This window comes from Catharus ustulatus, chromosome 22, assembly GCF_009819885.2.
Source record: "Catharus ustulatus isolate bCatUst1 chromosome 22, bCatUst1.pri.v2, whole genome shotgun sequence".
In the NCBI taxonomy this organism is placed as follows: Eukaryota; Metazoa; Chordata; class Aves; order Passeriformes; family Turdidae; genus Catharus; species Catharus ustulatus.
The window spans coordinates 10,470,816-10,487,072 of record NC_046242.1 but is presented as its reverse complement, the minus strand read 5'-3'; the positions used below and the strand labels follow the sequence as shown (position 1 = coordinate 10,487,072).

The 16,257-nt window shown below is 61.4% G+C and overlaps 4 protein-coding genes across 4 annotated transcripts; 2 read left to right on the top strand and 2 right to left on the bottom strand.

Annotated features, from left to right (window-relative positions):
• Nucleotides 1-688: 688 nt before the first annotated feature.
• Nucleotides 689-1,333, bottom strand: LOC117006038 (claudin-3-like). Its single transcript, XM_033078265.2, has one exon. It carries the CDS (start codon nt 1,331-1,333, stop codon nt 689-691), a length of 645 nt encoding a protein of 214 aa, XP_032934156.1.
• A 30-nt stretch (nt 1,334-1,363) lies between these two features.
• On the top strand, nt 1,364-9,010 carry LOC117006036 (claudin-4-like). The gene is given in 6 exon segments (XM_033078263.2): nt 1,364-1,475; nt 1,563-1,742; nt 8,175-8,234; nt 8,237-8,274; nt 8,277-8,372; nt 8,375-9,010. Coding segments are annotated over 6 exon segments (1,122 nt in total).
• LOC117006035 (claudin-4-like) lies at nt 4,942-12,489 on the top strand. Its single transcript, XM_033078262.1, has 2 exons — nt 4,942-5,004; nt 11,788-12,489. The coding sequence occupies exon 2, from the start codon at nt 11,797-11,799 to the stop codon at nt 12,439-12,441; it is 645 nt and encodes a 214-aa protein (XP_032934153.1). The 5' UTR covers nt 4,942-5,004; nt 11,788-11,796; the 3' UTR covers nt 12,442-12,489.
• A 479-nt stretch (nt 12,490-12,968) lies between these two features.
• METTL27 (methyltransferase like 27) lies at nt 12,969-15,691 on the bottom strand. The gene is made up of 5 exons (XM_033078166.1): nt 15,481-15,691; nt 15,279-15,407; nt 15,059-15,194; nt 14,841-14,933; nt 12,969-14,371 (listed from the first exon to the last, which is right to left on the bottom strand). Exons 1-5 carry the CDS (start codon nt 15,586-15,588, stop codon nt 14,133-14,135), a joined length of 705 nt encoding a protein of 234 aa, XP_032934057.1. The 5' UTR covers nt 15,589-15,691; the 3' UTR covers nt 12,969-14,132.
• Nucleotides 15,692-16,257: the final 566 nt, after the last annotated feature.

Here is a 16,257-nt window from a genome sequence, read left to right as displayed (position 1 = left end):
GGCGGCCCTAGACTTTGGACTGCGGGCAGGGAGTGTCCCTGCGGCATCCAGCGGCTCCTCCGCTGCTTCCCGCCCCGACCGTTCCCGGAAAGCTGTCCCTGGAATGCAGGGGGACAACGGGTCCCCACCCCGAGCAAGGACGCCCGGCGCGGGAGGGAGAAGGGCTGCGGCTGAGCCTGTGTCCCCGGCCCGGTGCCACTCGGGTGCTGCCGTATCAGGGTGTGCAGGGTGCCATGGGGGGCTGGGCCGCAGTGTCTCCCCTCCTTGTGACCACCTCGATTGTGCGCACATCGCAAGGACACGCGGGTACCAAAACAGGACACGTTTATTGACAAATGTAACCGGTACAGACCACGCGTAACAGGGACAGACGGTGCCGGGCCAGCAGCGATGGGGGGGACACAGCAGGGGGGCACCGTCCCCATCCCGTCCTCATCCTGCCCCATCGGCGTGGCAGGACCTCCCCGGGCGCCGCTTCTCCCGCCGACCCGAAACTGCCTCGTGTTTAACCGAAACTGTCTCTATTTACACAGCCCGGCCCTGACCCCGCGGCCGTCCCCGTCCCCTCCTTCGCGCCCTCCCCCGCCCCGGCGCTGCCGCCCCCAGGCCCCACGGAGGGCAATGAGGGGTCCCAGGGTGGGTGGGTGGGGTGGGGGATATCGAGGGGTGCCGGGGGACCCTGGGGAGCTCAGACATAGTTCCTCTTGTCGTAGCTGGTGACGGCGGAGCGTGGCGCGGAGTAGGCCACCTTGCCCGTGGGGTACCTGTCGTCTTTGGGGGGGCAGGAGCAGCAGAGCAGGCCCCCCCCCAGCATCAGGAGTGCGGAGGCCGCCCAGCCCACGTAGAGCGAGGTGCCTAGCTCCCGCTTCTGTGCTTCGATCACCAGCGGATTGTAGAAATCCCGGATGATGGTGTTGGCCGACCAGCAGACAGGGATGAGGGTCATGACACCAGAGAGGAGGAAGATGACGCCGGAGACAATGGTGATCTTGGCTTTGGTGGTCTCGTCCTCCACGCAGCGAGTGCACTGAGCGCCCACAATGGCCACCATTAAGCCCAGGACGGCCAAGATGATGGATACCACCAGCAGGGCGCGGGCAGCTTGCAGGTCCTGCGGCAGCGCCAACATGGAGTCGTAGACCTTGCACTGCATCTGCCCAGTGCTCTGCACCACGCAGTTCATCCACAGCCCTTCCCAGAGGATCTGGGCCGTCACGATGTTGTTACCGATGAAGGCCGACACCTTCCACATGGGCAACGCACAGCAGATGATGCTGCACAACCAACCCAGCACGGACAAGGCCACGCCGCCAATCTCCAGCCCCATCGACATGGTGGACGGTTCAGTGACGCGCTCCAGGCGATGGCGGAGAAGAACCCACGGACCGAGACCGTCGCTGCCACCCGCCGCCGCTTGCAGCCGGGGGATCAGCTTACACCTGTGCGCAGTGCTATTTATATGGGCTGGCCCCGGGGTGGGGTTTCAGTGCTGGCTGCTGGACGCTCCTCTCTGCTCCTCCGTCACCATCACCTGCGTCCCACACCCTCCCCTTTGTTTGCAGAGATGGCGCCGGGTAACCAGAGAAGGGCGGGAGGAGGAGAAATGCCACCTGCCACAGCCATCCCCTGGTTTCGGCTGATGGGTATCAGGAAGCACTACCAGCATACTCATTCCAACCAAACCCCTTCTGTGGACCTGGAAGTCCCAAGGGTTCACCTTTCCCCCATGGAGCTGCTGGCAGGTCAGGGTTTGTTGGTTTCTGTAGTGTTGTCAGTGCTCACGTTTAACTGGGGTTCGGTGACCGTTGGGCACCTTTGCATCACCGTGCAAAGTGCAACCCCTTCGCCATGCTGTGAGGTTTGTGTCACTATTCCTGGGTACCTGCAGGTGCTCCCGGTGCAGCAGGAACCCCTCCAGCCTGGCCCCTCCTGCTCCCACCGTGCTGGGCCGAGAGCACTGTCAGAGATCCTCTGACTGACTGATAAATATCTTTACTCATCCTGCACAAGTCTTGTGACCTTGAAGGAAGCAGATAATGCACGTAACCACCCCGACAGCATTACCCTGACAAACTGAGCTGGCACCCGGCAAAGGGAAAAATATCCCAAGGCATGAGCAATCCCTTGAAACCTGGCAGCAACAGCCCCCTGGCTGTGGGGTGCATGTTTCCCTCCCCAGCCTTGCATGGCAGGGATAGTGCCAGTGTTTTCAGTCCCCCTCCCCCAGGAATGCGGTTGCTGGACACAGGCTTGCTCCTACCTGTTCCCTGCCTGCTCCAAAAATCTCCTCTACAACTTATTAACTACTCAAGAGCGCATTGGGATGCTGGCAGCTGGCGTTGTGCAGCTGGGATGGGGGTGGAGCCTGCAATTGCCTGGCTGTACCCCACAGTACCCTGACACCCCACAGCCAGAGGGGTTGGAGCTGGGTGCTCTCACAGTATTTCAACAGCCAATAAACAGTGGAGTTGGATTTGGGTGCCCCGCAGTATCCCAACACTCCATAGCCAGGGGGACTGTATTTGGGTGCCCCATACTGCCCTGATACTCTGTATCTGATGGGTCACCTTCTGTTGCTTTGCAGCACCCTGAACCCCCATAGCCAGTGGGGTCAGTCCACAGCACCCTGATACCCCGTATGTGGCTGGATCAGCTGTTGTCACCCCCATGTCACCCAGCACCTCATATCCACCCAGCTTGACCTCCTGCCCCCTGCAGCACCCCGTGTCTGACCACCACGCTATGACACCCCAATACCCCCATATCCAGCCTCTGCCAACCAACAGCATCCCCAGAATACCCTGTACTTGATTAGGTGAGCTCCTGCCACCCCACTGTAGCATGATCATCCAGCTGAGGGCACCCAAAATCCCCACAGAGAGGGGGTACCCGGGGGTGACACCATGCAAGCAGTCTCCAGGGTTCTGTGTCCTTGTTGCTGGAAGCTCTGGGGGTCCCAGCCCTCAGGGGCACCTCGGGGTGGGTGTCCACAGTCCAGTGCTGTCACAGTGACAGTGGGCACAGGGCCAGGCCCGCTCTCAGCAAACAGAGGGGAGGCCAGGCTGCCAAGGGTCCCCATGTGTGCAGGCAGGGGAGTGCCTGTGGCCTGGGGGTGCGGGACTGCACAGGCGCACAGATGAACACACACACACAAGCCACAAACAGACAGGTACAGGTACACACACAGAAACAGACACCACAGACACACAGACAGGTACAGGTACAGGCACAGGGACACACACAGACACCACAGACACACAGAGAGGTGCAGGCACACACACATCACAGACACAGAGACACCACAAACACATGGACAGGTACAGGCACACACACACACACATCCCTGCCAGCAGCAACGCACTGGCATGCAGCCACACAGACAAACACATGGACACATAGACACACGGACAGACACACAGACACGGAGTGCCAGACTCAGACACACAGACTCACAGAGACAGACACAGAAACAGACAGACATATGGACATAAAGACTGACAGACACACACAGAGACTCACAGACAGATTCACAGACACACAGAGACTCACAGACAGATTCACAGACACAGAGGCACACACAGACTCACGGATACATAGATTCAGACAGACACACACACTCACAGGCTCAGAGACGCTCAGACTCACAGGTACACACAGAGACTCAGACCCACACATACAGATACTTACACAGAGGCAGAGGTGAACAAGCACATTCTGGTGGTAGAGGTGCACACATACACACCCTCCCCCAGTGCGCATGTTGCTGTGAGGCTGTGGGCAGGGGCTCCCCTGGCAGGGCTGTGGGGCAGAAGGAGACCCCAGGTAGGGCTGTAGGGTGTGGGACAGGGCTTTGGGGCAGGGTTATACCCCAGACAGGGCTCTGGGGAAGGGGGTTTACACCCCAGACAGCACTGTGGGGCACAGGAGTAGGGGTCTGTGGAAGAATGAAAATACTCAATACCAGGGCATGGTGCAGGGGAAATAACCCACGTAGGAGTGGGAGGTAGGAGGGAGGGATACCTCTGGGTAGGGATATGGGACAGGGAGGATACTCCAAGTAGGGCTGTGGGGCAGGGGAAGAGTGGGATACTTGAGGCAGGTATATGGGATAGGAGCTGTTGGGGCAGGGCTGGGGTGGGACAGGGCAGCGAAACACCGCAGACCCCGACCCTGCAATCAGAGCCCCACACACGGCGTCCTCACTTTGTCATCCCAAATTGCCCAAAGTACAGGCTGTGTCCAGTGTCGTGCCGGCCTGGGGCAGCTGCTGCCGCCTGACTCACGATGGAGGAAGGGGCAAATCACTGGGGTTTCAGGGTGCCAGCCACCCCCGGCAGGACACATTCTTGTGGTGAGCAAACCAGCTCACTGGTGTTTACTGAGGAGCTGAGCAGGGCCAGCGTCCCTGGGAGATTCCTGGGAGCATCCCCATCCCAACTGCTGCATGTCCCTCCCCGGTGCAGTCCCTCTGCACTGCCGCACAGCTGGGGGGGGGGATGAGGAGTACCCACATCTCTCGGGATGGGGACAAAGTGTGGTGGCTGCAAGAACTCCGTGGTGACACAGGGACAGGTTTGCTCCACTGTGATGCTGAGACCCCAAACGAATGTCAGACCCAAAGGTCACAGTAGCATCACCAGTTTGGTGGCCCCAAATGAAGGACACCTGCGCTGACCGGGGTGACACCCAATGTCACCACAGTGATGGGCAGCATCCCCCATCCATGCACCTGGCACCCGGCAGCACCCCGGGGTGCGCAGGAGGTGACGGCAGATACCGCCCCGGGCGCCGCAGGGCCGCGTCCCACTCACGTGCGCGCCGGGGCTGGGGTGTTCCCCGCCGCTGCGGTCGGGAGTGCCGGCGCTTTTTCCCTCGGGGAAGCGGGGCCAGGGCGGTAAATGCCTCCTCGGCTGCTTATATTTCAGGCGCGGGGCTGCTGGCTCTGCCCCGGCCAGGGCACACAGGCAGCCCATTGTTGGAGCCCCTTCGGCGCAGCGGGAGCAGGTGAGGCAGCTCCGAGCATCAATGGCAGCTCTGTCTACCAGCGGGGCGGGGATGGGGCTGCGGCACATAGGGACTGGGGACGGCAGGGGACCTGTGGGATGTGACAGGGGGCTAGTGGCTCGCTAGGGGATAGTGGACCATGCCTGGGGTGTTCCCACCCCGAGAGTTCTGATCGCCTTCCCCAGGGCTTTGCCTTGGCATCTCGCGTCCTCCGAGCATCGCTGGTGGGGACACCCCCATTGCACCGCCCGTAACCCCCTTCCTGATCCATCATCTCCCCCATCTCTTCGCCAACCACCTTGGCAGCGCTTAGGGGTGTTTCCCGCTTTGGGAGCCATTTGTTACTCAGAAACTGCACAGAGTTTTGACTTTCAGAGCGACTTCAGGCCGAAGGTCCCTTCTCTTCCCGCAGGGACCCCGCAGGTCCCGGTGCGCGGCTTTCCTCCCGATAAGACTTTGCCTTCCTATAGCGAGAAACAACCTGACTGTGCATATTTGAGTCAGTTCCGAGGGGTTTATGTTGGGCAAGGATGTTTTTTGGGAACATTCAGTCTCTGGGCTGTCGGTAACTAATCCTCGGCCTCCGGCAGGGAGAGGCTACCCCACTCCACAGGCTGAGCGGGAGGGCTGCTGGCAGTGCCTCGCCCGGCAGATGTGAAGTCAGTGATACCAGTGGATCATCGTTTGCTGGCAAGTCTCACCTGCCTTTTCGGGACCTTGAGGCAGCCGGGTAGCTGGGTCCATGTGTGGGTCCTGGGGGATGAGGGGCTCTTGGCTCAGTGATGTGGGGTATGTGAGGTGGAACTGTCACCCATGTCCTGGGTGGGGATACCCCCGAGCCCTTTTTGGCAGGAGATTCATGCCACAAGCCTTCTCTCTGTGGGGTGTCCTCCACCCTAAACAAGGTCAGAGTGACACAACCTGTGCTGTGCACCCAGCAGCACCTAGCATTGTGGTGATACTGCATGTAATATCACCTCCCTGCCTGGAATGGCCTCACTGCCCAGCTGAGGGGCTGCAGTGTGTTCCCATGCTGGTGAACACAGGAAAAGTGTCAGAAAGTGTTTCCTGATGGATGTGCCAGGACGGGAACTCTGCCCTCACCAACCCTCTTAGTACAGAGTAACAGGGATGGGAACCCAGGCTCCTGCATGTCCTTCAAATCCACTGGATTTGGGGCAGGGCATCCATGCCTGTCTGGGTGCTGGGGCAGGTGCTGGGTGGTGAAGGCTCAGGTGGAGGAGCTTCCTGCTGAGCAAGTGGGCTGTGGTCCCACCAGGACCTGTGCCTGTGCCATGGCTCCTTGCAGGTGACACTTGGGGAAAATCTTCAAGATGCACTGGGAATGAGCACTGCGACAGGGCTGTGGGGATGTTGTCCATGTGGGGCTGGTGTCCATGGAGTGGTTGTCCTGGATGGCCTGTCTTGAGGTGCTTGGTGGTCCCACCTTTGCTACACCACCATCCTCGGGCTCCAAGGGTTCTGGAGTTGGCTGCCGCTCCTCCATGCTGAACCAGTGTCTGTCAGTCCTGCTGTCCAGCAGTGCTGGGGACACGGGGCTGGCGGTGCTGTCCTGGTGGATGTGTCACTGGGGAATGTGGGGAAGGGCACAGGGGCTACCCCTGGCAGCTGCCAGGTGGGATATAAGTCACATTCCAGCATTAATTACACTAATTGGCTGTCAGGGGCCACGCTGGCACCTACTCTGCCTCCGCGGGGGAGTATGAGCATCTCAAGCTTTGATGCTCCGCGTGCAGGGGTGTCCCTGTTCCCCACCTTGCCATTTGTCGCATGCGCATGTGCATGTGGGGACACAGCCCCTACTAGCCACACACACACGTGGGCGTGTGCCTCTCTCCAACCCCAAATAATGTGATGGGTACAGCAGCTGGATGGGAGGTGAAAGCCTCAGGCAGAGTCTGGCCCCAGCGGGGATGCTCTGGAGATTAAAGATTGTAGATTAAAGGGAGCCCTTGACCACAAGGCTCTGGCCGCAGGGTGGACACACTGGTATGTGAGCAATGTGGGCGTTCCAGGTCAATAGCCTGGGCGGTTCCAGCACAAGTCAGGCAGGCAGGACCCTGACCATCCCCTTAGGCTGGGGATCTGCTGTGAGACATGGGGGTCCCCAGCCATCCTCCTGGCACCGCAGTGCATGGACCACCAGGCTTGTCCCACCACAGTGGGACATGATGCCCAGGGACATCCTGGCATGAGCAGTAGCAGCTCCAGAGTCACACCAAGCAATAACCATAAATGGTTGGATTGTGATGGTAACCCCAGAGCTCAGGAAAACTAAGATTATCTCAGTGCCTCTTATCTTTTCCAGAGGCCCAGGATTAAGCTGGGTGATGAAACAGCGCAATGTCTGTCTGTCTGTCTGTCTGTCTGTCTGTGCTGTCGGTCTGGTGTTGTGCTGCACCTGTGCAGGGGCTTGGAGGGAGCAGGGAGGGGGCCTGTGTGAGAGTCATGGATTAAAGGAGGACAGGTCAGCCTCAGTATGGCATCAGTATGACACTGGTATTGGCATCAGCACTGGAATCAGTGGGTATGGTAGTGGGACAGCTTGAGGCCACATCTGCCCCTCCGAGCCTCAACCCACCCAACCCCAAGCCCACCGAGGGTGGCTGTGTGAACCCTGGCTTGGCATAGGAGCTGGGTTTGGGGTCTGCCCCCCTGTTGCCCCAGGCAGTGCTGTCTCTCCTTCGTGGGGAACTGGCAGCCGCTCCAACCGGTTTGTGGGTCTGGGCGGTGACACCTCCTGCCCGAGGCCTAATGGAGGGCTGGGAAGTGCTGGTACTGACGCCAAGGAGCAAACAAGAGCCGCTTGTGTCCTGCTGGGCATGGAGCCCAGCAGCCAGAGGGGACAATGTGCTGCTCCCCTGGCATGGGGCCATAGGGGGCCAGAGGGTGGGCTGATGAACTGGAGGGAAATTGGGGTATGAAGGTGTGAGGGCACCCCATCCAAGTGGTGGAGCAGAGGGTTCTGGCAGTGGTGGCAGAGATATCCTCGTGCCTGGACACCTGCTCTTCCCCATTAGCATCCCGGGCTGAGCCCCAGAGCCGCCCTGGGCATGTCCTGCCTGCCCACAGCAATGGGATGCAGTCCTACACCCGGGTGGCCTGATCCTGTCCCCTGCGTGGATCTCCTGCGTCCTCCTCCGTGGGAGCAACCGGGGTATTAAGTGTCATCGCTTCAGGGAGAAATACAAGGGGAAGAATCCCGGGAAACAGGTTCTACCCCTCCGTCCGGTGCCGGCGGCAGGCCGGCGGCTGCGGCGGTGCTCCTCCCTCGGCAAAGGCATATAATGCCTGCCATGGTCCCGGCAGCCGGCACTGCACGGCGGGAGACGGGCAGGGGAGCAGGCAGCGAGCGATGGCCTCCATGGGGATGCAGGTACTGGGCATCGCCCTCTCCGTCATCGGCTGGCTGGCCTCCATTCTCTGCTGCGCGCTGCCCATGTGGCGGGAGACAGCCTTCGTCGGGAACAACATCGTGGTGGCACAGATCATCTGGGAAGGGCTGTGGATGAGCTGCGTGGTGCAGAGCACGGGGCAGATGCAGTGCAAGGTGTACGACTCGCTGCTGGCCCTGCCGCAGGACCTGCAAGCCGCCCGTGCCATGGTGGTGGTGGCCATCGTCCTGGCCATCCTGGGCACCCTGCTGGCCGTCGCTGGCGGCAAGTGCACCAATTGTGTGGAGGACGACACCGCCAAAGCCAAGGTCATGATCCTCTCCGGCATCATCTTCATCGTCGCCGGTATCCTCATCCTCGTCCCCATCTCTTGGTCAGCCAACAGCATCATCCAGGACTTCTACAACCCTCTCGTCTCCGACTCGCAGAAGCGGGACTTGGGCTCGTCCCTCTACGTGGGCTGGGCGGCCTCGGCGCTCCTGCTGCTGGGGGGAGGGATCCTGTGCTGCACCTGTCCCTCCCGCGGAGAGAAGCCCTACTCCGCCAAGTTCACGGCTGCTCGCTCGCTGCCAGCCAGCAACTACGTGTAGGAGCCGCCAAGCTTGCCTGGAACCCCGGTCCCTTGCGGGACACGCAACCTCCCCGGCTGGGCTGGGGCTGGCCGGGCGCCGGGGCGGTGCGAGGGAGGGCAGACAGAGCCGCCTTTGTTCCACCGGAGCTGAAGCCGGTTCTTTAATCTCGGTTGAGACAGGGGACAAGGAGATCCTCTCCTGGCTGCCCGCGGTGGAGGTCCTACTCCCTCCGGAGCATCTAGCTGAGGCATCCTCTCCGAGACATCACCTGATCTCCTCCTCGAGCATTTCCTGGCTCCCGGTATCGGGGTGTGCCATGTGGTGACACAGCTCCCAAGAGCCCGTCCCACGGGTGGCACAGGGCTCTCTCTCCCCGCGTGAAGCTCCCCGGGACGTGTCTGTCCCTCGGGGTGGGTGGCGGTTTCGGTGCTTGTAGGGACAGCGAACCTGTCCCACGTGGTCACAGGGACTAGGTAGCTCTGCAAACCCCGGCAGGATCTTGAGGAGTGACAGGGGCTCTCACCTGCCTGTTCCGTAGATGTTGACTTTGACCTACTTTCGGGGCTCGGAGCGGTACAGAGTGTGATTTCTCGCGGCAGCTCCCCAGGGCGGGGGCATCATTATCCTGGGAGTGGGAAGGCAGCGGCCGGGCTGGGAAAACCAGTCGGGGAGGTGGGACCGGAGCGGGGCTGTGCCCCCGCATGGTGGGGGGCGACTCTTGGATCCGACCTCATCCATCGCCTGAGAGCGGGGTGCCAGGGGCCGGGAGTGGGGTCACACGGTACCCCTGGCTGTCCTGCCGTCCCTCCCTGTGTCCAGCCTTCCCGCATTAAACGGCAGCTGCTCAGACCCCGCTGTGCCTCGTGCTCTTTACCCTCTTCAACCCCCGCCTCGGTGGTGGGACAGCCCGGTGCTCCTGCACCCCGGACTCCCGTCCACCTGAGAGATTACCAAAATCTGTTCTTCGTAGCCTCTCGAGATCCCCGCCGCCTGTTCCAACCCTGGCATCTCTAGCCGTTCCCCTCCCGGGCCGCCTCGGGGGTGACAGCGGCTGCTTCCACGGCACAAAGCCTTGGCGGCGCCGGACGCGGCGTCGGGGCTGTTCCACGCCTGTCCCACGCCCGACCTGCCGCGATCTTCCCACCCGAGCAGGAGCAAGAAGGCGGGCGCAGGCCGAAGCGGGTCGGGGCGTGCCGGCCCCGGGGCCACCCCACAGCCCCGCTGGGAGCGCCCCGGGGCCGGCGTGGGCAGCGCCGGCTGTTTTGCCTATCTTGCTTCCGGCACGGCAAGTGCTCCTCTGGCTTGGGAACATCCTTCCTTCCCACCTCGGGATTTGTGGGGACGAGGAGCCACTCAGCCTTGCTCTGGGTGTCTCACCTGGATCTGAGGGCTGGGGGGCTCCCCAGTCCCCTCACTGGGCGCGGGAGTGGTGGAAAATACGGCTGTAATCCCGTGGTGCCAGTGGTCAGGTGGGAATGTGAGCACTCTATCGAGCATCCCTGGGATCCATGGAGCTACCACTTGTCCCCCTGCAGGCGGTCATACACCCTGTTTTGGGCGTCTCGTGTGGCCCGGGCCCCACTGGGGGAGGATGGCAGGGATGAATCCCACCATCCCAGCCCCTGCCTGCCTGGAGCATGGAGGGAGGGACTGTCAGTTTGGCCCAAAGAGTCTTTCATGGCCCATGAGATGCAAAGTCCCAGTGGTGGGTGTCCTTCAGGCTCCCGAGGGATAAAAGGTGCTGGGTGAGGAGTAGGGATACAATGGAAGAGGGGAGGCTGGATAAACCAAAACTGAGACAGGGAAAATGACGGTGAAACCTCTTGCAAGAGCCGCAGGGTGTGCCAGGCACAACCGATACCTGCTGAGCTTGGGGTCATAAAACCCTGGCTGCTCCCAGCCGCCAAGCACGGCACATGCACCCATGGGTGAACTCTGCTCCATGAGGGGCTGAGCTGGATTTGGGCTGAGCCAGGGTCACAGCAGTCACATGTGACCATGGTGGAGCTTCTGGTGTGCCCAGAATGTGTCCCTGTACCAACGACCCCTCTCCCAGGGATGCTATTGTGGTGACCCCATAGCTCCTTACTAGGGTTTGGTCTCTTGGGCTGCTCCCAGGGCTGCTCCAGGATGGTATTGCAGAAGGTGTTAAGCCCCAGACCTGGGATCAAGGCAGAGCTGAACTCTGACCCATTTCCATTTTTTGCTGGAGGGGAGATCCTGGGTTTAAGGGCACTGTGGAATGGCTGTGAGGGTGAAGCCAAACCTGGAACAGGCAGTGCTGGGTGGTGTGGGGGGCCTGCCTTCCCTGCCCATGCCCCTGGCAGGAGGCTTGTGGCCAAAGAGACTGAGCATCCATGGTGGAGTGGGATGTGGGGTGGGCACTGGGGGATGGCCACCAGAGCAGGATGTGGGGTGAGTGTGGGGTGGGGTTTTTGCACTCAGGAGCACGGGGGGATGGGCACAGCGAGCCCCTCATCCTGCTCCCCAAAAGCCATCCCTTCCTTGACACTTGCCATGTCCTGGGAAGGGGTGATGGAAGAGGCTGCGCTGTGCTGCGGGGACAGTGTAGGGGCCAGTGTGACATGGCTTTTGCACCTTGGCCTGCTTGGGGCCTGGGTCCCCACTGCCACATGGGTCCCCATCCTGTCCTACAGCACCACCCCATGCCACTCATGTCCCCATGCTGTCCTGCAGCCATTCCCACCTTGGTGGGGAGCAGGACATACCCAGATGAAGCCTGTGCTGTCCCTGGCTGTGGGCTGTGCCTGTGACACCCATGCCTGTTCCTGCAGGAGCTGTTGATGGCAATGATGACGATGCAGATGGGAGGACTGATGATGGCTGCACTGGGCTGGCTGGGCTCCATCCTCACCTGTGCCCTGCCCATGTGGAAGGTGACGGCCTTCATCGGCTCCAACATCGTGGTGGCCCAGGTGTTCTGGGAAGGGCTGTGGATGAATTGTGTCTATGAGAGCACGGGGCAGATGCAGTGCAAGGCCTACGACTCCTTGCTGGAGCTCACCTCTGACCTGCAAGCTGCTCGTGCCCTGGTGGTCACCTCCATCTGTGTCGCCTGCCTTGCCTTCTTCATTGCCCTCTCAGGAGCTGACTGCACCCGCTGTGTAGATGACAACAGCACCAAGACCAGGATCTCTGCAGTGGCAGGTGTCATCTTCATCATGGCCAGCATCATGCTGCTCATCCCTGTCTCCTGGTCTGCCAACAGCATTGTCAGCAACTTCTACAACCCCATGGTGCCTGAGGCCCTCAAGAGAGAGCTGGGGGCTGCCCTCTACATCGGCTGGGCTTCCAGTGCCCTGCAGCTCTTTGGTGGGGGTGTCCTATGCTGCTCAGGATCCCAGTCCCAGCAGGACCCCTACCCCAAGAAGTACAGGGCAGTGAAAACCTGCGGTCCAATGGGCTATGCCATGAAGGACTATGTGTGAGCCACTGTGCCTAGGTGCCAGCCCAAGGCAGAGCACCACTGTCCCTGTCCTGCATCTCCCTGCCATACCCTGCCCCTGCACTGCCTCCTCCTGCCCATCCCCACTCTGGCTGACCCCCAGCACGGTCCCCATATGTGCCCTTCCCCAGGGCAGGGACTATAAACATCCTGGTGCCACCAAGGCTGCCTGGGCTCGTTTTGAAAAGCGCGGTGTGGATGGTGTTGCTTCCTGGGGGTGCTGTGCCCTGCTATCTGCTGTGTTCCAGCACCTAGAACATCCCCATCTTCCCATGGGGATCAGCAGTAGCCAGCCATGGTACTCCTGCCATTCCCTGCATCAGGAAACTGAAGCAGGAAGAGGACGCTGAGAGCTAAGAGAGGCACGGGGGGACAGGGGGACACCAGGTGCTCTGAGCCCCCACGGACTGGAAGGGGAGCTCAGAGAAAGGCTGAATCTCCCCTGATAGGCTCCTGGCCACCCACCCAGGTGGGTGCACATTTCCATTGTCCTGGGAACAACACACAGCAGACAGCAGAGACAGGGATTTATTGAACAGGCCAGTGCAGGACTGGGGACAGCCACAACCCCCAGCTGCCCAAGAGATAGTGCTGGAGACAAATGGGAGGGAGCAGTGGGACAGCTACTGATGGGCACAGGGACCCCAAAACATGGGGGACAAAGCAGAAGGGTGACAAGAGCCATGGGGAGGGTGAGTGTGGAAGATGTGGGATGCCCTGGGTGAGGGACAGGGACAGACACATCCAGTGCCTCACACTAAGGAACAGCTCCTGAGGGGTAGGATGCAACCTGTTCTCCAGGAACATGGGAACAGGATGAGCAGGAACAGGTCTGAGGGAAGGGAAATTGAAAACAACTCAAATATTCCAGCAAGAGATTTGGGTAAAAAACTTCCCAAGGGAGCAGTGGAGGAGGAATTGTGGAGGCAGCCCAGCAAGGGGCTAGGGGAACAGGCTGGGCAGGCAGTGCTAGGTGGTTCCTGGGTGGGGAGCAGGCACCAACTCCCCAAATCCCTTCCAAACTCATTTCCCTGCCCAGACCATTAAATATAAAGCGGTGGGAAAATGAGAGATTTAAGCAGCTGTTATGGGATGAAAGGCAGATGTGGTGCTTGGAAAGCCTCTCCAGCTGGGAACCACCTTGGCCTTGCTGCATTGGACTCTGGATGTGGAGGCTCCTGCACCTCAGGGCTGGGTCAGTCCCTAGAGAGGATGAGGTACGGGAGGCCACAGGACACAGTGGTGGGAACCCACCTCCAACAGTCCCCAGTAAAGACTCTGGGGGTGGGAGATGAAGAAGGATCCAGATTTTGATCATGAGTGCTGAGATGGGTGAGGTGGGGAGCAACATCCCAGTCTGGACATACCTCAGACCAGCCATGTGGGTCAGTGAGATGTCACGGTGAGTGTTGAGGTGTTGGGGTCAATACCTGTATGTCAGAGCTAGAGGTGGTGCCCAGGAGACCCAGGTGAATCCTGGAGACCCTTCCTGTGCTGAGGAGCAGATAAGGGCCCCAAGCTCTGACCTTGGTGAGAAGGAACCAAGGAAGAGAATGGGGAAATTCTCCCAAAATACTGTCACCTCCAGCAGCTGCCCTGCTGCAGGATGGGGTCACTGGGCTCAGTTTTATAACGGGTCAAGTGCTTATGCTCCCTCCAGAGCCATGCTAGCTCTCAGCCCTCCTCGAGGTGGGGGACAGGGCACTTCTGGTAGATGTAGACCACCCCCGAGATGTAGCCGTTGCCCTGGGTGCTCTCCTCCTCGGTGACAGCCCTCTCCCAGTACTCCACCTCCTGGGCCAGCAGCTTCTGCCAGGCTCCGCTCCTCTCCAGCTGCCCCAGCGCCACCTCCAGCTCCGCCTTGTACCGCAGATTCGAGGGGTTGCTTCTCGTCGTCAGGCACAGGAAGCCACCTGCGGGACAGGAAACAGGTAACACTGACACAGGGTGTCCCTGTCTGGGGACGGCATCCCTCGGAAAGGCTGGGGATACAGAGAGGCACCAAACCTGCCAGATGTCAGCGGGGAGGAGACAGGCACAGACAGGACATGGACAGGGAATAAACAAGACAGCAGGCAGAGATGGGCAGGACAGGGGGCCAGTAGGCAGGGAATGGGCAGGGGATGGGCGGGATGTCCCGCCTGAGCACAGGGTGTCACACACCAGCACTGTTACTGCCACCTCCTACCTTGTCCCGCTTCCCAGACCTTGCGGTGGGCAGGGTCACGGACCCCGTGCCATCGCCCGTCCCTGGCAACAGGGACAAGGCCACATCCCAGCTGTGCCACGGCTCCAGCGGGGGACCACATCCACCGGGGCTCGGTGTCCTACCCCACTATCCCGGGGGTGCCGGTAGGGAGGGGAAACGCCCACCCCCCTTACCCGGCTTGGTGACCCGCAGCAGCTCCGGCAGCACCGTGCTCGGCACCTGCCCCTCGCCCAGGGCCCCCACCAGCGTCACGGCGTCGTAGTGTTCTGCGAGAATACGGGGCGTCACCGGGGGGACCCTCCGGGGCTCCCCCCGCCCGGTGCCGTCCCGTCACCTGCGGGACACGTGGGTGTCACCAAGGGGTTCCCGGGAGTTCGCACCCTCCCGTTACCTGTGGGCAAGGGCAGTGGATCCCTGCCCAGGACGCAGAGCCGCAGCTCCTGGTAGAGCCCGGTGCTCCGTGCCCGCTCCAGCATCCCCGCGCTGCCGTCCACACCGTGCAGGCAGCGGAACCCGCGCCGGTGGAGCTGCAGGGACAGAGGCACCGTCACCCTCGCCCCGTCTCGTTATCCCCGACCCATCCCGTCCCGTTACTCCCGTCCCGCCGGTACCTCTCGCGCTACGAGCCCGGTGCCACAGGCCACGTCGAGCAGCCGCGCCTCCGCGTGCGGCGCGGGGAAGGCGAAGGCGAGCGAGGCGGCGGCGAGATGGGGTGCCCGGTACTCAAGAGCTGCCACATCCTGCGGGGACCCGGCGGTCAGCGGGAACAGCCGCGGTCTCCCGGCGCTCCCGTTCCCGCTGTGTCCCCAGTACCTGCTCATAGCGGGCAGCCCAGCCGTCATAGAACCGCAGCCGTTCGGGCAGCGCCGAGCCCCGGTGCACCGCGACCACCCGGTCCCGGACGGCCGCCGGCAACCCCATCCTGGTACGACTCGGTACCGTCCAGTATCGTCCGGGCCAATTAACCCTCACCGGACCCCACCCCCGTACCCATTGATCGGGGGCTCCGCCTGGACACGCCCCCAAAGCCCATTGGCTTCACCTCCCGCTCGCGACTCACCCCCAGCACCTCATTGGCTTCTCGGCCAGCTCAGGACACGCCCTCAACGCGCGTTCCTGCAATGCCCCGCCCAGGACAACACCATAGAACGCGCGACCCCGCCCCCCCGCCACGCCCCCGCACTCCATTGGTTGTGAGCTCCTACCCTGGCCACGCCCCCGCGCTCCATTGGTTGTGAGCTCCTACCCTGGCCACGCCCCCGCGCTCCATTGGCCGCCGGTACTGACCCTCGGGGCGTTGGGAGCGACCAAGTGCGCGGGTAGTGGGGGAAAGGGCCAGGTGTCCTGACACTTGACCAGACAGGTCTGGGTGGTGACGAAGTGCCCCAGGGGGTGTCAAGTGCCCTGGGGGGATGATCAAGTCCAGGGATGGTGACAACAAATATCCTAGGGGCATGACACCGAACCCCAGGGAGCTCCACTGTCTCCCAGCAGTGTCCACTGTTTCTGCTGCTCTGTCACCTATAGGGGTCAGTTTCCATCGCGTCACTCGTGTCCCAGGCCCTGAACAGGTCACCTCCTGCCCAGTCC

What these genes read in the sequence shown, in the direction of transcription:
- LOC117006038 (XM_033078265.2), bottom strand. Translation starts at nt 1,333, where the DNA reads ATGTCGATGGGGCTGGAGATTGGCGGCGTGGCCTTGTCCGTGCTGGGT.
- METTL27 (XM_033078166.1), bottom strand. Translation starts at nt 15,588, where the DNA reads ATGGGGTTGCCGGCGGCCGTCCGGGACCGGGTGGTCGCGGTGCACCGG. An exon ending in CCGGGCTCGTAGCGCGAGAG is followed by an intron (nt 15,195 to 15,278) that starts GTACCGGCGGGA and finishes CTGTCCCTGCAG; the next exon opens with CTCCACCGGCGCGGGTTCCG. An exon ending in TCCACTGCCCTTGCCCACAG is followed by an intron (nt 14,934 to 15,058) that starts GTAACGGGAGGG and finishes GTATTCTCGCAG; the next exon opens with AACACTACGACGCCGTGACG.
- LOC117006035 (XM_033078262.1), top strand. Translation starts at nt 11,797, where the DNA reads ATGGCAATGATGACGATGCAGATGGGAGGACTGATGATGGCTGCACTG.